Here is a 17,824-nt window from a genome sequence, read left to right as displayed (position 1 = left end):
TAATGCTTCACAACACTGTGCTCTTAAACACTAGCGGAGGTGCTGCAGACACATGATGGGTCACTATGCGGGTTTATTTTTCCCATTGCTGATTCATCATTGCTACAGAAAGCTCTATTCTGTGAGATCAATGAAGGATAAAAGCAGCACTTTCTAGGTCATTTCCTTCTCAGGTCTCAGGACTTCTCGCTCATTGCACCATATTGCCAGAATCATTCATATTATCCCCTCGCCTGTGATCTCACCGGTCTTCCTGAAACTTGTTGTGTAAGGAGAGAAGAAAAACTCTAAATATGAATAAACCATATTAAACCAAAACCTCATAAAAATCTCAAAAGGGGACAACATTTACGCAATACTGTCATTTTTACCCCAGATCAAAGTCGTGAATGCTTAAAAACACAAACAACCTACAAGTACTCGTGGACCGCAATGGAATTAGGCCTTAGGTCAAGCTAAATTGGGAAGCTCTCCTCAAAACATCTCATCAGAGAATTTCTCTTTTCAGAGAAACCTTCAGCAAAGTCAGCTGTAGCAGTGACAAAGGGCATAAAAAGACCAAAAAGAAAAGTCCACACAAGACTCCATGCTGTGAGGCAAGTGAAGGAATTCTATTACGGAGGAAAGGATTGGCTGGAGAGCAACGGCAGGGTTCATCTTTGTGATGCCGGTTCCCTGTGAGCAGGTCAGAACAAAAGGCATCTCAAAAGTTGGGTCTGGTCTGTTTGCACTTTTCCCCAGGAGCTCAATCTTTTTGAGGAGACCCCATGATGTTGAAGTTGTTAAACATCCAGTGTTTGGCTCTTTTAAAGGCCTCAAAAGAGTCCACTTCTTTACACAGGGAAAGACTTCAAATACACTTTCAAACATGTCAATGGTTATTTACAGGGTTATAAGATATTCGATGCAATAGGAGAGGGAAAGTAACTTGTCTGCTGTAGCTATTACTCCCGGGTTTTTATGATGTCATGTGTTTTAATCAAGTAAAAATTAATAACACACCATAAACACATGTGAGCAAAAACATCTTTATTATTTCAAAAATGTTCAGAAACATTTTTCAATGTAATTTTATGAAAATAAAAATAATTAATTATTATTATTAAATAATTTGCTACATATTTCATTATATTACTGTATTGTATTATTGCATTGTATTACTGTATTATTCCAATATTTTACAACCTGACTTAACACTGCCTTGTTATGAAAAGGTCAAAATTATAAAATATAAAATAATTTTGCTATATAAAATCAATATCCATCTGTCCAATCTCTAAAATGCTTCTCTTATGTTTGTTTTCAGGGATGCTGGAGCAAAATATATAAAATATGAAAATTACTGATATATTAAAATATATTTTAAGACATTTAACACAGTAATCAGAGTCTTCTCTGACATTCATTGTTCTTTTTCTTTCATGTTGGTTACAACACATGGTTTTGGTATAGTGGACAACATGGTAAAGTAAAGTAAAATAAAATAAAATAATAATAAATAATAAAATAAAATGCTTTTTTTTCATCCCAGAGTGATCCACCACCTTATAAAGAACACAGACACAACAATTTCCAATGACTAATCACAGTGAGTACAACCAGCACTTAAGACTCTCTCTAATCCTTATCAGCCTCATCATATTTATTAGTGAACATCATTTTTTAATTCCCAATTCAAAGCCAGCATCAGAGACTCAAAGAACATGTTTGTTTGCCAGCACTGAAACATTCAATTTAGCACAAACTGCCATCAGGCCATACAAATGAAAGCTGTTAACAGTTTTACAACCACACAAATCCAAAATGGAGTCCAGGAAAAGTTTACATATGGATTTAATAGAGAGCACCAGCCCACAGGGCATGAACGCCAGTCACGTCTGCATTATGCCAAACTGACAACTTTTCAATTGGCAGAGTCTTTTTCTCTGAGCTTATGAAGCCACTGTAATTGGCATTCACACATGGCGGCAGCAACACCTGTTAGTCTCATCCTGGGCGTTTGAGCTGTCTGAGCAATTCCAGAAAAGAAAGAAAGACAGAAAGAGACAGACAGAGACTTTTTTCACCCACCTGGATCAATGAAAGATCCTCCAAATGTAGCCTGAAGAGATGATTTCTGAAAGAAAAGACCAAAAAAAGATATGAATTTCCACCCGAATCAGAACACAAGTTGCCTCAGAGGGTGGGTGGGCATTGCGGTTATAAATGGAGATTTTTATGGGTTGCAGCATTTCGAGTGAATCCATGTGCAATAGCAATTGGCCAATGTTGTGAGAGGAATATTTTGAGCTTTTTCAGAGATGAACAAGACTATAAATAAAACAGAGGATTGGGAACTAAATTGCCAAATTAATTGCTGAATAAATCACATTAATATGCTCCCAATACACATCCGGTTTTAATACAAACTGGCGTAACAGTTCAAGTTCGGTTTTTCATATGATCTGCACACCTGGATGAAGTCTAACAATGTGTTAGAGTCAAAAACCTCTTCTGCAAAGTGTGCAGCCTACTATCACTTTAATGAGCCAATGCTGGACCTTGCCTAAGGATAAGATGCTTGTTTGGAGCAGCAGAGGCCTGTGAATGCTGCATGCATTTTAATTCTGGGAAACGAAAAACAACTAAAATTGCTCCTCCAAACATCTAGGACCGAGTATGTAATCTAGTGTAGCAATATAGTGTTCTGCCAACTCTAATCTCAAATGTAATTTATATGTGGAACTACAAATCGCATATCCGTCCGACATGATTTTACATCCATCTGTGAATGTCGGAAGCACAAACACATTTGCTAAAACAATATGGTACGTAATCTGAAAGTGGAGCCTGTCTTATTGTGTAAGAGAGTACATGATAAATCAGGTTGCTGTGATTAAGGTCCACTTACTGAATCGACATGCCTATTGATTGTGTTTCACTGCATTACCGTTAAAGCCTTTTGAGGTTCTCACTATCAATGGTTCCTTTGCATGGACTACTGGGCCATTATTTCTGTAATGACCATGCAGCTACACTATCAATATCGAGGGATTCGGAACGTACTGAGCTCGTTCTAGGTTATTCATTTCTTTTTATAGTTGCATTTGAATGCAGTTCTGTGGGGTGTCAGACACAACGTGATATGGCCAAGCGCAGCAACATCCTTTGAATCGTTATTTTTATTTGTCTTTCTATCTATCTATCTATCTATCTATCTATCTATCTATCTATCTATCTATCTATCTATCTATCTATCTATCTATCTATCTATCTATCTATCTATCTATCTATCTATCTATCTATCTATCTAAAGGTATAACAACAGTTTTAAAATGTGCATGTGTTTCAGTAGAGGCATGACTCAATATTTCACTGTGCCTGTACTTGGACAGGTCTGCTCAGTCTGGTGTTGGTAATTGGCAGAATGTTCCTTGAGCTGCTGAGTAACTTCATGAGAACACTGTTGTTCAGTGACCTTGATGAAGCAGCAGCTCAGTTGGAGAACCTTCACACAGTCCATTAGGCCAGACTGTGGGTGCGTTTGTGAGGCCTTGTGCCCTGCAAACCCATCTGCTCCAGGGGCAACCAGTCGAGCCGAAAGCACCATGGAGTTCCTCCAAGGCAAGACTTTAGTTTTCCTCTTCACAGCTTAATTTGAACAACCTTGATCCACACCCCCTGACTCATCCTATCCACAGTGCTGTACATTAACCACAGAAAGATAGCTGACCTGCGTAAACAGTGTTGTTTACTGTGATTTTCACCTTTCAAATCTAAAAAAAAAATATAGCTAGAAATGACTATCATACAGTTCTCAGTAGGGATGATCTAATATTTTAAGGCAGACAGCCAATATATTAAATAAAATGCAATTAATTTAAGAAAAAATAATACGCACAGATATGATAACTGATAATGTATTTTTGAGGCAGATAAAAAATATATTCACCTATTAATATATTAACCTTTAATTTTTAAAAATTTAAATCAGTTTTGAAGCAGATAACAAATATATTGCACAAATAAATAAATAAATACAAAACAATTATTATTAATTAAATTTTTTATTTACTTATTTACATTTGAAAAATTTACTTTTATAAATAAAAATTAAAACCAGTTCCCCTTCAGGAACTCGAGCTGCGTCCGAAAACGCTTTGGGAACGCCTTCAGCGTGACCGCGCTCTGAATCATCTGTACAATGGAAGGGCGAGGCGTCACGGGCGGGTGACGTCACGACCAGGAAGCTTTAAAAGCACGTGCGGCGGAGCCGGCTTCAGCTTTCTGTCATTCAGCAAGCGCTCTGTGTGTCTGTCAGTCTCATACTTGTTTTGTGAGTCCTATTTAGTGTTGTTTGTCAAAAATCCTCTCAAAGCATTATGTCTAAGGCCACACGCAAGTCAAAACATAAGGGCAATCTCGGATCACGTTTCAAGCTGTGTGTTCCTCCCTGCTCTCGCTACATCACGAGCGGGGATACACACAGTTTGTGCGTGGTCTGCCTGGGTGCGAGGCATGCGGAGTCGGCTGAGGCAGAGTGCCGGCTGTACTCATGGGGCTCGCAGGCTGATCTGGCAGAGGGAATGGAGACGGGCGAGTCCCTATCTTCTTCCTCGCCTGCCAGATCTGGTGCCCTCTCCCTGGGTTTGGAAGCCCGTTCCGCGGTTTCCCCCCGAGAAGAGGGCTCGACGCTTCATCTCTCTTCCTCCGAGGAGGTTGATGTGGTGAGCGTCGATGAGGATTCGCCTCCTCAATCGTCCCGGTATGAGGAGCTGTTGGAGGTGGTTACTCGAGCGGTTGCCAAGCTAGACATCGACTGGCCCGCCGAGAAAAAATCTGAGCCGCAGAAAAGCAGGTTAGATGCGAGCGAGGCCACCGCCTCCACACTGGAGCCTACCGTTTTTCCCCGATCTCCACACTGAGGTGTCGAGATCGTGGGTTAAACCGTTCTCATCCTGCCTCTTCGTCCCCGCGTCTGATTACTATGGTAATGCGGGGGGACTGAGTGAGCGTGGGTACAGAGCGATGCCACGGGTCGAACAGACGCTCGCGGGCTATCTGTCGCCCAGGGTTGCATCGTCTCTGAAGGCTCCGGCTTTGCCCTCCAAACCGCTACGTACTACATCTGCGTTGGTGAGCAAAGGGTATGCGGCAGCAGGTCAGGCTGGTGCGTGTCTGCACACAATGTCTGTGTTACAGGCGTACCAAGCCAAACTGCTGAAAGAGTTGGATGAGGGCGAGGCATTCAAGGCAGATGATAGTTCAGAACTCAGGAGGACCGCTGATTTAGCTCTCCGCGCCACCAAGGAGACCGCCTGTGCCATTGGGCGCTCCATGGCAGCTATGGTGGCAGCGGAGAGGCATCTGTGGCTGACCCTTTCTGATATGAAAGAAAAAGATCGGGTCTGCCTCATGGACGCCCCACTTGCGCCTTCTGGCCTGTTCGGCGATGCCGTCAATGCAGTCATTGACAGGTACCAGGAGGCCCGTAGACAAGCGGTGGCATTCCAGCGGTTCCTCCCTCGCCGCTCTCGAACTCTGGAGGCCACTGGGAAGGAGCGGCCTCCCCCGCATACCAGCTCCTCATATCGGTACACACAAAAACAGAGCATCGCCTCTCGTGCGCCCCCGCAGAGAGGCTGAGATGGGCGGCGCTCTGCGCCGGGGACTTCTAAGCCTAAGATGGACCTGGAGGCTGTCATTCAGGTTAAGAGGTCCTCGGCGAAGAAGTCCTGATGTATGTGGTCCAGGAGTTCTGAGGGCGACCCCTACTGGGGTGGAGCAGGTGTACACCGCATTACACGGTGCTGGTCTCGCCTCAGTGCCCTCAGGGGATTGGTCTGCCAACCCTGCCGGTGTTCCAGGGCACAGCCATCCCCAGCGAACATTATTTTCAGTTCTTTCCACCCGGAGACGTAGTGGAGCTGAAAAACTCGCCACCTCTTCGGAGGTCTCTGCAGCAGTTAGATCGGTCGCCCCCTGCCGGTGCGCCGCTTCAGGGCACCAATCTAGCCGCTCCTGTTACACCAGAGATCAGTCTCGAGAGACTGATTACCTTAGTAGATTACTTGGTAGCGTGGAAGCTACTACCAAATGTATCTCGTTGGGTCCTGCACACGGTAGAGAGAGGCTATCGTATTCAATTCGGCGCTCCGCCGCCGCTGTTCAGCGGGGTCATTCCGACTCGGGTCGGCCCCGAGCAGGCTCTGGTGATGGAACAAGAAGTCGAGACTTTGCTGAGGAAGGAGGCCATGGAGGTGGACTGGTTTGTCACGATAGATGGAGGAGGACTGGTTTGTCACGATAGATCTAAAGGACGCGTACTTCCATGTCTCCATCCTTCCCAGTCACAGGAAGTTCCTGAGGTTTGCTTTCGGGGGCGAAGCTTACCAATATCGAGTTCTTCCCTTTGGCCTAGCACTCTCATCCCGTACTTTCACGAAGTGTGTGGATGCGGCACTGGCCCCGTTGCGGCTTCAGGGCATCCGTATACTGAATTATATCGACGATTGGTAGATCCTAGCTCAATCAGAGCAAACGGTGGCTCGACATCGAGATGTCGTTCTCGCCCACATGAAAGACCTGGGGTTGAGACTAAACGCCAAGAAAAGTGTGCTTTCTCCATTACAGAGGACCACTTATCTGGGCGTGGTGTGGAATTCGACCATGATGCAGGCACGCCTGTCATCATATAGAGTCGATCCTCACAGCAGTCAAGAGAGTGAAAGAAGGCCAGTCACTCACTGTCAAGCAGTTTCAGAGACTGCTGGGTCTGATGGCAGCTGCGTCCAACGTGATACCTTTTGGCCTGTTGTACATGAGACCCCTACAGTGGTGGCTCAAGACCAAGGGGTTCTCCCCGAGGAGAAACCCACTCCGCACTTTCAAGGTCACGAGACGATGCATGCTTGCCTTAGACATGTGAAGGAAACCTTGGTTCTTGTTCCAGGGCCCGGTGTTGGGAGCTCCTTTTTGCCGTGTAACACTATCGACAGATGCATCCCTCACCAGTTGGGGAGCGGTCATGAGTGGCCACCCTGCCCGCGGTCTGTGGAGTGGCTGTCATCTGACATGGCATATCAATTGGCTGGAGATGCTGGCCGTGTTTCGAGTACTCAAACACCATGTACTGCGCACCGACAGCACGTCGGTAGTCTCGTACATAAACCACCAGGGAGGTCTGCGGTCGCGACCCTTGTACAAGCTGGCACACCAGATCCTTGTGTGGTCCCAGGGCAAACTCCTCTAAGAGCAGTGCATATTCCTGGGTATCTCAATGTGGGAGCAGACGTTCTGTTGAGACAGGGGCTGAGGCCCGGGGAATAGATGCTTCACCCTGAGGTGGTGAAGCAGATATGGAGAGTGTTTGGCCAGGCACAGGTGGACCTGTTTGCGACTATAGAGTCAGCTCAATGTCCCCTCTGGTTCTCTCTGACTCCTCCAGCTCCTCTAGGTCTGGATGCTATGGTGCAGACTTGGCCGAGGCTTCGTCTGTACGCTTTTCCCCCTATTGCTCTGCTCCCGGGAGTTCTGGCTAGAGTGTGCCGGGACAAGGTTGGTCTACTACTGGTAGCGCCGTTCTGGCCGGGCGGAGTATGGTTCTCGGACCTGATTTCTCTCCTCGACGGCACTCCATGGGAGATTCCCGTCAGGGGAGATCTCCTCTCACAGGCGGGGGGCACAATCGTCCACACTCACCTGGAGCTGTGGAAGCTGTGGGTGTGGCCACTGAGGGGGCACAGCTCATAGCTTCCGGTCTCTCAACCGAGGTTGTCGAGACCATCCTCCAATCCAGAGCTTCCTCTACGAGGAAACTGTACGCCCTAAAATGGACACTCTTCACTTCATGGTGCGGAGACCGCCAGCTCGACCCAGTTAACTGCCCGATTGGTACAGTGCTGGAGTTCCTGCAGGCCAGTTGCTCCACAGGGTTAACCCACTCCACTATTAAATTTTACGTGGCGGCTATTGTGGCCTACCACGCTCCTGTCGGTGGTCAGTCAGTGGGTAGATACCCCCTCGTTACACGCTTCCTCCGCGGTGCGCTGAGACTGAGGCCGCCGGTACGTTCACGTGTCCCCACTTTGCAAGGCTCCCTTCGAGCCCATCGAGGAGATATCTGACAGACTCCTCACTATTAAGACTGCCTTCCTTCTGGCTATTTCCTCTCTAAAGAGAGTTGGTGATCTTCAGGCCCTTTCAGTGGCCCCTGCCTATCTTGACTTCAGTGGCCCCTGCCTATCGCCTGGCATGGCCAAAGTTTTTCTCTACCCTCGAGCAGGGTATGTACCTAAAGTTCCCTCTGTTACACCACAGCCCATAGTACTTCAGGCCTTCAGGGAGCCAGACCAGCAGAAGCTTAATTGTATGTGTCCAGTGCGAGCACTGGGCACGTACATCCACAGAGCTGCCCTGTGGAGAAAGGCGGACCAACTGCTTGTGTGCTATGGTCCTCCTAAGAGGGGTCTTCCTGCTACAAAGCAGACCCTCAGTAGGTGGATAGTGGATGCGATTAACACTGCCTATGAGTCCTCTCAGCTCCCCTCGCCGATGGGAGTCAGAGCTCACTCAACCCGAGGTGTGGCGGCCTCCAAGGCCTTCCTAGCAGGTGTGTCTATGCAGGACATCTGCAACACTGCTGGGTGGTCCACACACCTCACTTTCGTGAGGTTATACGACCTCACGAAACCAGCAGTGAACCAGCAGTGAAACTCACATTTCACTGCTGGTTATACTCTGTATAATTGTGTATGTGACGAATAAAAATCTTGAATCTCGACATGCGAGCTGCTCCGGGCTCTTCTGTTCTCTCATCCTAGTACACACTGGGCAGGGTCTTGTCAGTCTGGCGGCGTGGATATCTCGTTCCCTAAGCTTTTTCGGATGCAGCTCGAGTTCCTGAAGGGGAACGTCTCAGGTTACGCATGTAACCATGGTTCCCTGAAGGGAATGAGACGCTGTGTCTCGAGACCACACCTCCGGCATCCCTGCCAGCGCTTGCTTCATTCCTAGAAGCTGAAGCCGGCTCCGCTGCACGTGCTTTTAAAGCTTCCTGGTCGTGACGTCACCCGCCCGTGACGCCTCACCCTTCCATTGGACTGATTGTACAGATGATTCAGAGCGCGGTCACGCTGAAGGCGTTCCCTAAGCGTTTTCGGACGCAGCGTCACGTTCCCTTCGAGGAACCATGGTAACCTGAGACGTTTTCCATTGTATGTAATATTCATACAGTGTAATAAAAATATTTTACATTCTAAACTTTCTTAATTTTCTTTTAATAAATTTAAATGGAAAACAAACAAATAATTTTAATTAAAATATATTATGTTATAAATATAATTAAAAAAGATTACAAATATGTAATAAAAGTCCATTAGTGGTGGCCTAATGGATAGAGAGTTGGACTTGTAACCTGAAGGTCATGGGTTTGAGTCTCAGGTCCGGCAGCGATTGTAGGTGGGGGAGTGAATAACCAACACTCTCTCCACCCTCAATACCACGACTGAGGTGAGACCCTTGAGCAAGGCACCGAACCTGCTCCCCGGGCGCCGCAGCATTGGCTGCCCACTGCTCCGGATGTATGTTCACTACTGTGTGTACACTTGGATGGGTTAAATGCAGAGCACAAATTCCGAGTATGGGTCACCATACTTGGCCACACACCACTTCCCTTTCCCTTTCCCCTAAAATATGTAAACAATTATTTTATTTGCATTTAGCCAACAGGAAATAATGCATTCCATGATTGTGTGGCTATAATTTATCGCCTTAAATATATTGGCCTATTTTACTTAATAATACTATTAAACACTAAAATTTGTCAGCTGACATGATATGACTGCTGATTTATTATGCACCCCTAATTCCCAACCTCAATCTAAAGAGCATTACTGGATTCCTTTAGCTCCAGCTGCTTGCATTTGTCTTGTTTGAGAGGTTTGCTGTCTCAAAACCCCGAACCCTAAAGTAAAAGACATCTATCGACAGACTGAATCATTAGTTGGAACTGAGTGACTGAGCTTTCTAATTATAGGAAAACAATGAGAACACAATGTCCGGAAAAACTCAACAAGTGTTTCCTACTGTACAAGAGGTCAAAAGAATCTCTTCATTTGAGCCATTACCACTGATATGCACTTCTTTGTAACACAAGTAAGACATTTTTGATGTTTGGAGAGAACAAAGAATCCCAACCGCAACTCTTTAGCCAAGTCAGACTTGATAATGATGTGTTGCACTTCGGAGCAGGTTCTGAGAGCTAACTAACACTTTCCGTCTCGTTACTTTCAAGTTAAAAAAAAAACTTAACAATTTGCTCATGATACAATGAATCACTAGTGAAGTGCATGGTGATCCCTGCTTCTCCCAGAAAAAGTAATTATTCTACCGCTCCCGGCCCTGTGGGTGAATGAACTGTTACAGTGCCTCATATCAAACCATTTCTGCGGTTGTCACAAAATAATTGCTTGGAGACCATCCAGGCTGCTGACAGATCGGGAATATGAGATTAATTTGGCTGAAGATGTATGGCAGGACAGTGTGAAAGTCTATGTGGAAATCATCACACTCATTAATTAGAGCTGGACACAGGAAATCCTATACTATTCTCACATTCATGGTGCGATTTTTTTATCAAAGTATCTGTCGGTGAGGAGGGTCTATGCTGTTCTTTGTCTGCCACAAAAGTCCTCCACTTTCATTGTATGGTTTTATGAGGACTTGGATTGTGTGTCACTATTGGGCTAATCATGGGAAACTTGGCAATTGTGACATTTTCGCAGTGGGTGTCAATTTGGTGTTGCTGAAAATATAGTACTATATGAATTTAAGGCTAGGCAGACACACTGACAGAACCTCTGACCACGACACTCTCATTCGTATACTGAGACCCATGGACTGATTCCTCATTAAGTTTCATGCAGTGATGGAAGAAGTGACCATTACCTTGCGCCCACGATTAGTTCGTTCTGGCCGGGGTCAAAGGTCAGCTGTGAATAATCGACGGTGCCCTCAGCTCTGAATCGGTGGATCCAAGGCTCAATTTCTGCAGAACAAGAGAGGGCACATGTTAGCGCACATCACTAACTGAGACACACAAACACTGTATTTTTTATAATATATATTTCTCTTCAGTTTGGGTGCTCCTGAGTGCATTTGTGTTTGTTTCTGTGCGGGTGTATGATATGCATATCAAATGCTCTCGCTGTGGCGCCTTTCATATTAACCTCTGGCCTTTACATCAAAGCTTCAATCTTGGCCTGTCTAACAGCTTTTGCCTACCTACCTCTGTGTAATGGGATAGCTGCTGGGTTAGCTTTTCCAGTAATTCTATCATTTGTTAAGTCGTGCTACTGGTCATTTTTTTTCCAGCTCTGGGATGTAGTTTCACATAAACACATGAGTGGAATAGACTGCACTTCAAAAAGCATGTGTCTTGTCACTCCATAAAATCACCAATAATTGTGCATTATACATATATATAAAAAATAACATGTCACTCCATAAAATCACCAATAATTGTGCATTATACATATATAAAAAAAAAAAAAAAAAAAAAAAAAAAATATATATATATATATATATTTATTTATATATACTGTGCCGTATCGTTCCGTACCATGAATTTTGTGAACCGTTACACCCCTAATAGATAGACAGACAGATAGATAGACATAGATTCTTTGTGCTTTGCAAACAATAATGAATACAGAATAATTTACAAACCTAGTAAATGAATTATATATAATCAACAACATTTCTTCAATAAAGTTCTTTTATTTTAATAATCATTTTAACAGCTCTGTTGAACAACAAAGCTTCCTCTAACTCTGATAGGGTTGTTTTTCTTCCGAAGAAGCGCATCTCGAGCATACAAAAGGAAGACAGAATTCCCTACAGATCCACAGCATCAGTTACCACAATGTTCCTCCATAAATCTTGCATGTCTCTATGGGATAGCCCTAACTTCAGCGAGACTGGAACTCGTAAGTGAATGTGGAGACACTCAATGTGGTTCTCTAGTGTTTCTGAGAAGCAGTTTCATATGATAACAATATATATTAATTCTTTTAGGGCTTCTGGATGACTTAATGTAGTCTAGTCATGTTAGCTAATGGTAGGCATTTATGTTCTGTTTATATTTTCACATTCTTTTTAGGATACGCTGAAGGTGTAATGTCATGACAAAATAATGTGTAGAACTACAATCTTCTTGCAAAAATATTTCATTCAAGAGTCAAATGTGTGAAAGAGCCACATTAGCAATGAATGTCACATAAAAATAAGGGAAAGGGAAGTGGTTTGTGGCCAAGTATGGCGACCCATACTTGGAATTTGTGCTCTGCATTTAACCCATCCAAGTGTACACACAGTAGCCAATGCTGTGGAGCCCGGTGAGCAGTTGGGGGTTCGGTGCCTTGCTCAAGGGTCTCACCTCAGTCGTGGTATTGAGGGTAGAGAGAGTGTTGGTTATTCACTCCCCCACCTACAATCCATGCCGGACCCGAGACTCGAACCCACGACCTTCAGGTTACAAGTCCAACTCTCTATCCATTAGGCCACGACTGCCCCAAAAATAGCCTAAAGATGTAAAACAACACGGGCACTTTCCAAAAATCAACCTCAGCATGGAAGCAATTTAAAGCCTTCAAGGTCACAGCTGTCAAAACTGCAGGAACTCTTGCCTTAGTTTGCTCTTAAACTTGTTTTCTTGAACTGTCAAGGACTGTTTCTTTTAATAGACATTAATATGTTTGCTCTTTGCAAAGATTCTTTAAGTACAGGAAGCAACATCTGCCAAGCCGCAGCTGTGAAAATGCTGGGGTCTTTTGGCGCAAAGTTGCTCTAAAACAAGTTTTCCAACCAAAATTACAGAGGGAATAGCCCAACACAAACTTGTAACTAAAATGAGTCTAAACCACTTTACATAGAGTGTGTATTGTTACCAAACGTTGCCACTTAGTAATGTTAAAAAAAAATTGAGAAATGTCTATGGAGAGTCAGAAAAATATTAGATTTAATAAAAAATATCTTAATTTGAGCTCCCAAGATGAACGAATGTCTTACAGGTTTGGAACGACATAAGGGTGAGTAATTAATGACAGAATTTTCACTTTTGTGTGAACTATTCCTTTTAAATGCCAAATATATTGGCATATAACAAATAACATAAAGGAAGATTAATAAATGCTGTAAAATACTGTTCATTATGATGTCATGTGAGCTACTGCTAATGTATAAAACCGCATTGTAAAATGTTACCCAGAATTACGTTAATTTCACACAGACACACACACACACACACACACACACACACACACACACACACACACAAAAAACAATGAAAACTACATACTAAACCATCAACATGGCAGATATGAATGTAAAATTTGTATCAGCAAAGATTCACACTGTAATTTATTTTACATATACAAATCAATAGCATAATTAATAATCTGTTTACTTAAAGGTCCCATGACATGCTGTTTTTTGGATGCTTTTATATAGGCCTAAGTGGTCCCTAGTACTGTATCTGAAGTTTCGTTCCTGAAATTCAGCCTTGGTGCAGAATTTCAGCCACTACGAGCCAGTCCCACAATGAGCTTTCCTTAGGATGTGCCATTTCTGTGTCTGTAGCTTTAAATTCTAATGAGGAGGAGAGAGGTGGGGCAAGGTGGAGGGTGGGTGTGTGGCCTGCAGCTTGCGGCCACGGTACCATGCGCTAATGTTGACAGTGGATGTATGGCAATGGCTCGTAGACACGCAGTCGTTCAAGCTTTTCAGTTTGACCCAGAATCTGATCCGGATGGAGAAGCACCGGATGAAGAAGTTGCAACTCAGCGGCTACAGCAGGACGTCTCCGAATGGTTAGTTTAAAATATTGTGTCTGGATACAGTCAGTGTTTCCCACACATAGACTTTACCTGGGCGGGCCGCAACAATATCCACCTCCCGCTTCCATCAGCTCACGCGTCTCACACACACGAGCGTGACTTTAGAACAATATTTAGTAACTTTCAGACCCTTTTGGCGGCTTTTTTCCCATAACGGGTACATACTAAGAATATACATACTACTTTTTTTTTTTTTAAACCTATCATTCAGTTGGAAGATGTCTCCAGTACTGCCCCGCGAGCGCGAGGTCTGACTCTCCCGGCGCAGTGTAGCCTCTCTCGGCGTCTGTTCTGAGCAGCGAGCGGCAGAGAAGCAACGCTTTCAGTTTGCCTTAAAGCAGCAGACTCATCAATAAATCATTTACAAAACAGCGTTCCCAAGCACTTGTCGCTTACTGACTGTTTGGACTTTTAAATATGAACATAATTTGTCTGTTAATATGCGCAGTTTATTACTCGGATGCAAAACAGTAATATAGCCAAAACCACTGCATATAGTCGCTTTTTAATGTAAGTTAGATGTATATTGATTTTATCAGACGATGTTGCGATTATAAATCAGGATTTATGGAGGATAGTGAGAGTGATTCAGGGTAAACGTATTATCAATGGGTCGTGTTTACTATCTATACTTGTTTTATGTATGACAACAGAAAATATGTAAATGTGAACAGCTTTATTGGGCATTCAGTTGTATTACAGTATGTGACAGTTCATAGAGTAGAACCGATCTGAAGTGCCAAAAAACAATGCTTAGCTCGTTTGCAAGCCATGATGTCTCTCGCTCTCCTCGCACGGTCGTAGCTCATTTTCACAAGCGAGCAAAGCAGAGAAAGGGGAGGTAACCTTTCCCCGTATGACGACATAAGGGGAAGATTCCAGATTGGGCCATCTGAGCTTTCATTTTCTCAAAGGCGAAGCAGGATACCCAGGGCTCGGTTTACACCTATTGCCATTTCTAGCTACTGGGGGACCATAGGCAGGCTAGGGGAACTCATATTAATGTTAAAAAACCTCATAAAGTGAAATTTTCATGCCATGGGACCTTTAAGAAGATAAGATATATAACATAAAACCAAAAAATACCTAGTATCGGGTTTGTTTTTCTTCCAGGCCATGCAATGCAGCAAGAGCTCTGACAAGCCCATACAGACAACACTCCTACCGATCAAAAGATATGTACTGTACCTGTGGGGAACCATCTGCTTCTTAAACCTGTCATTGACAACAAAAGAAAAACCTTGTTTTCCCAGAAAGAAAAAAAAAAAACTCTCTGAAGTCTATACAAAATGGAAACCTGACTCACTATGAGTGTGCAACATCTGTCCAGAACATTATTGCACAAACTGGCACTCATGAGCAGAGCACAACGGCTCCATGGCGCAGATATTAACAATTCTTTACAGTCAACCAGTGTGTCTTTATACAGAGATCTAACAGTGGAGCTCTGCTGGAGTTCTGGCATAGCTGAGGGGACGTATATTTATCTCCTTTGCTGACTGTCCGTGATGTCCTACCCACTTTTTGCTCCCTAATGGACAAGGATTACGTGGTCCATGGAGAAACGTGTCCCCACAGCACTCTGGAGAAGAGAGCAGAGGTGTTCCATTTAGGAAAACACAGTCTCTTTCTCCCAGTGTCTCTCTTTTGGTCTGGATGGAGACACGCATCTCTGTGACTCAACTCTTTTTATTGATTTTTTCAAAGTGGCTGCTAGGAACATTCAGCACTATAAATGCAGACTGCAGGCTTGATTCAAAAAGGCAAATTTAAGGAGAGGGCAAAATGTTTCTCTCAGCCTTCAGTTCACTCTAAATTGGCTTACTGGGTGGCCTGACAAAGTCTGAAAGGTTTAGATAAAAAAAAAAAAAAAAAAGTTAAGAAAAACATGCCCATCAATCACTCTTCTCTATATAGCCTTTGTCAAGAGAAGCACTGCACCGCCTGTGTGTTTGACTATAATTACAGGGGAAACTATTTCACAAAACATGAAATTTCTGAGAAATAGAAGGTGTTTATTAAGTCAGCTTGCAATAGGCATTAATTTAAGGTGTGAAAAGCTTCAGTAATCGATGCCTTTTTTTATATATTTAATCTATGTCGAATTCTGGTTCACTAAGGTGATACTAAGACGAGATTTAATAATTGGACATGTATCTAACTTACATTTGCATTTATTTAAGTAGCAGACACTTTTATCCAAAGCGACTTAGAAACGGAGAATATTGGAAGCAATTTATCATAAGAGAGAACAACATTTGCTGAACACAGTGCCAAGTTTTAAAAGCTACCTGCAGATCAGAAATGAAATGCAGAAAAGATAAGTTTTTTAGTTTTTGAAATTTTTTGCTGAATAAATAAAATATTTAATAATATCTATAAAATTGTTACGATCCTTGGCATCATTGTTTTCGTATGTTTTGCTTTGTGTATGTGAGTGTGTATGTGTGCAGGGATTGTGACTGGTGGATCCTGAAGCAGGTGACTATAAAAGGGCGGCGCTACCAACACATGGGGAGCTCACTTTGACGTTGGCTGTCGTGGCGTGAAGAGCTCTGGATTCCGCCTCCGTCAACAGATCACCAACAGCTTCGTGGTTATTGGTTGTTGGCTGTTTCGATTCGTGATTTATTCTGTTTATCCTACGAAAATTCATTAGAGCGTAGGAGAGGTCTGCTATTTATTTTGATCTGATTTTTCGATGCGTTTTTGTTTAGGGAGTTAGGGAAGTTCATTTTTTTTTTCTTTGTAATATTGTTTTTTCTTGGTGTTTTTTTCTTTTATATTTTTCTTTTATTTAGTTCTTTTGTTTGTTATTTTGGCCTTGGGCCTCTCCAAAGCTAATGCTCTTTATATTTCCTATATTCTTCTTTAATAAATCATTTAAACTTATGTGTTGTTTTGGTGATCTGTTGGCTGTGGTCGGAATCCCGTTGACATCACTTGTTCGCGTCTCACCCCATTAATATGGGCCGTAACAAAATGCATCAACATAGTTAAATAAATTTATGTTTTAATGAATGAATGATGCATTTATATTAATTGACATTTTCAAATAAATATTGTTTTAAGTAATAAGAAAAAGAACAAAAATGGAATAGAAAATATTCTATTTTATATAAGTATTAATATAAAAATTGGTACACAAACTAGAAATTAAAATATATTTTTTTATTTAATAAAATAAACAAAATATTTAATACAAATCTATTTAAACTAATTAACATGTTTAAATAAAAATAATTTATTTTATTTATTTAAAATAAAAATAAATAATGAAAATAAGAGCTCCTATTTAAATACATTATTTATATATATATATATATATATGTATTATTTTCATTATTTATTTGTTTATTTAAAATAAATAAATAAATAATGAAAATATTTAATTTAGGAAAATATACATTTATATATTTGTTTTCCTTTTCACACTGTTTGCGCTGCATACCTTTTCATTACATTTTTTTTTTTATATACTTGGTCATGTGTTTTTAAATTGTCCTTGAGACATGCTTTCTGACTTACTACAGAATTTTTTATTTTTTATAGTGTGTTATGAGCTAAATCATAGAGACCTAATAGTATTGGCAAACTCAGTCACTTTCCCCCATCTTAAATTACAGGAGAACATGTATTATAATCAATGTAAATTCAGCAGGCGGATTTCAGTAAGTAATTGTAGAGCTGAATGTCAAATCCAAAGGGGGTCTATTGGGGCTAATGGAGTGGAAAGGCAAGGTCAATATTTTAGCTTAGTGATCAGCTCTGACTGTGAGTAAACTCCTGGAGAACCAAGCCGTCTGTAAGCATGACCTAGTGAGTAGTAACACAGACTAGTAGCTAATTAACCCATTGATTTTTAGGATGTGTCCGTATGGCTGTTTACCATCTGTGTTACAGAATGAGTGTGAATTTCAATGTCTAACACCCATCTCACACACACAAAT

The 17,824-nt window shown here is 42.5% G+C and overlaps 1 protein-coding gene across 1 annotated transcript in view; it reads right to left on the bottom strand.

Annotated features, from left to right (window-relative positions):
* Window positions 1–17,824, bottom strand: part of LOC306862952 (semaphorin-5A-like) — a 163,419-nt gene that overhangs the window by 87,524 nt on the left and 58,071 nt on the right. Inside the window, exons 3-4 of the mRNA XM_079406065.1 lie at window positions 10,927–11,026; window positions 2,071–2,116 (exon numbers count right to left, since the gene is read on the bottom strand). Coding sequence (XP_079262191.1) covers window positions 2,071–2,116; window positions 10,927–11,026 — 146 coding nt within the window. The remainder of the gene's footprint in view (window positions 1–2,070; window positions 2,117–10,926; window positions 11,027–17,824) is intronic.

This window comes from Barbus barbus, assembly GCF_936440315.1.
Source record: "Barbus barbus genome assembly, chromosome: 44".
Classification (NCBI taxonomy): Eukaryota; Metazoa; Chordata; class Actinopteri; order Cypriniformes; family Cyprinidae; genus Barbus; species Barbus barbus.
Note: the sequence above shows the minus strand (reverse complement) of the source record. Positions and strands in the feature narration are given on the sequence as shown.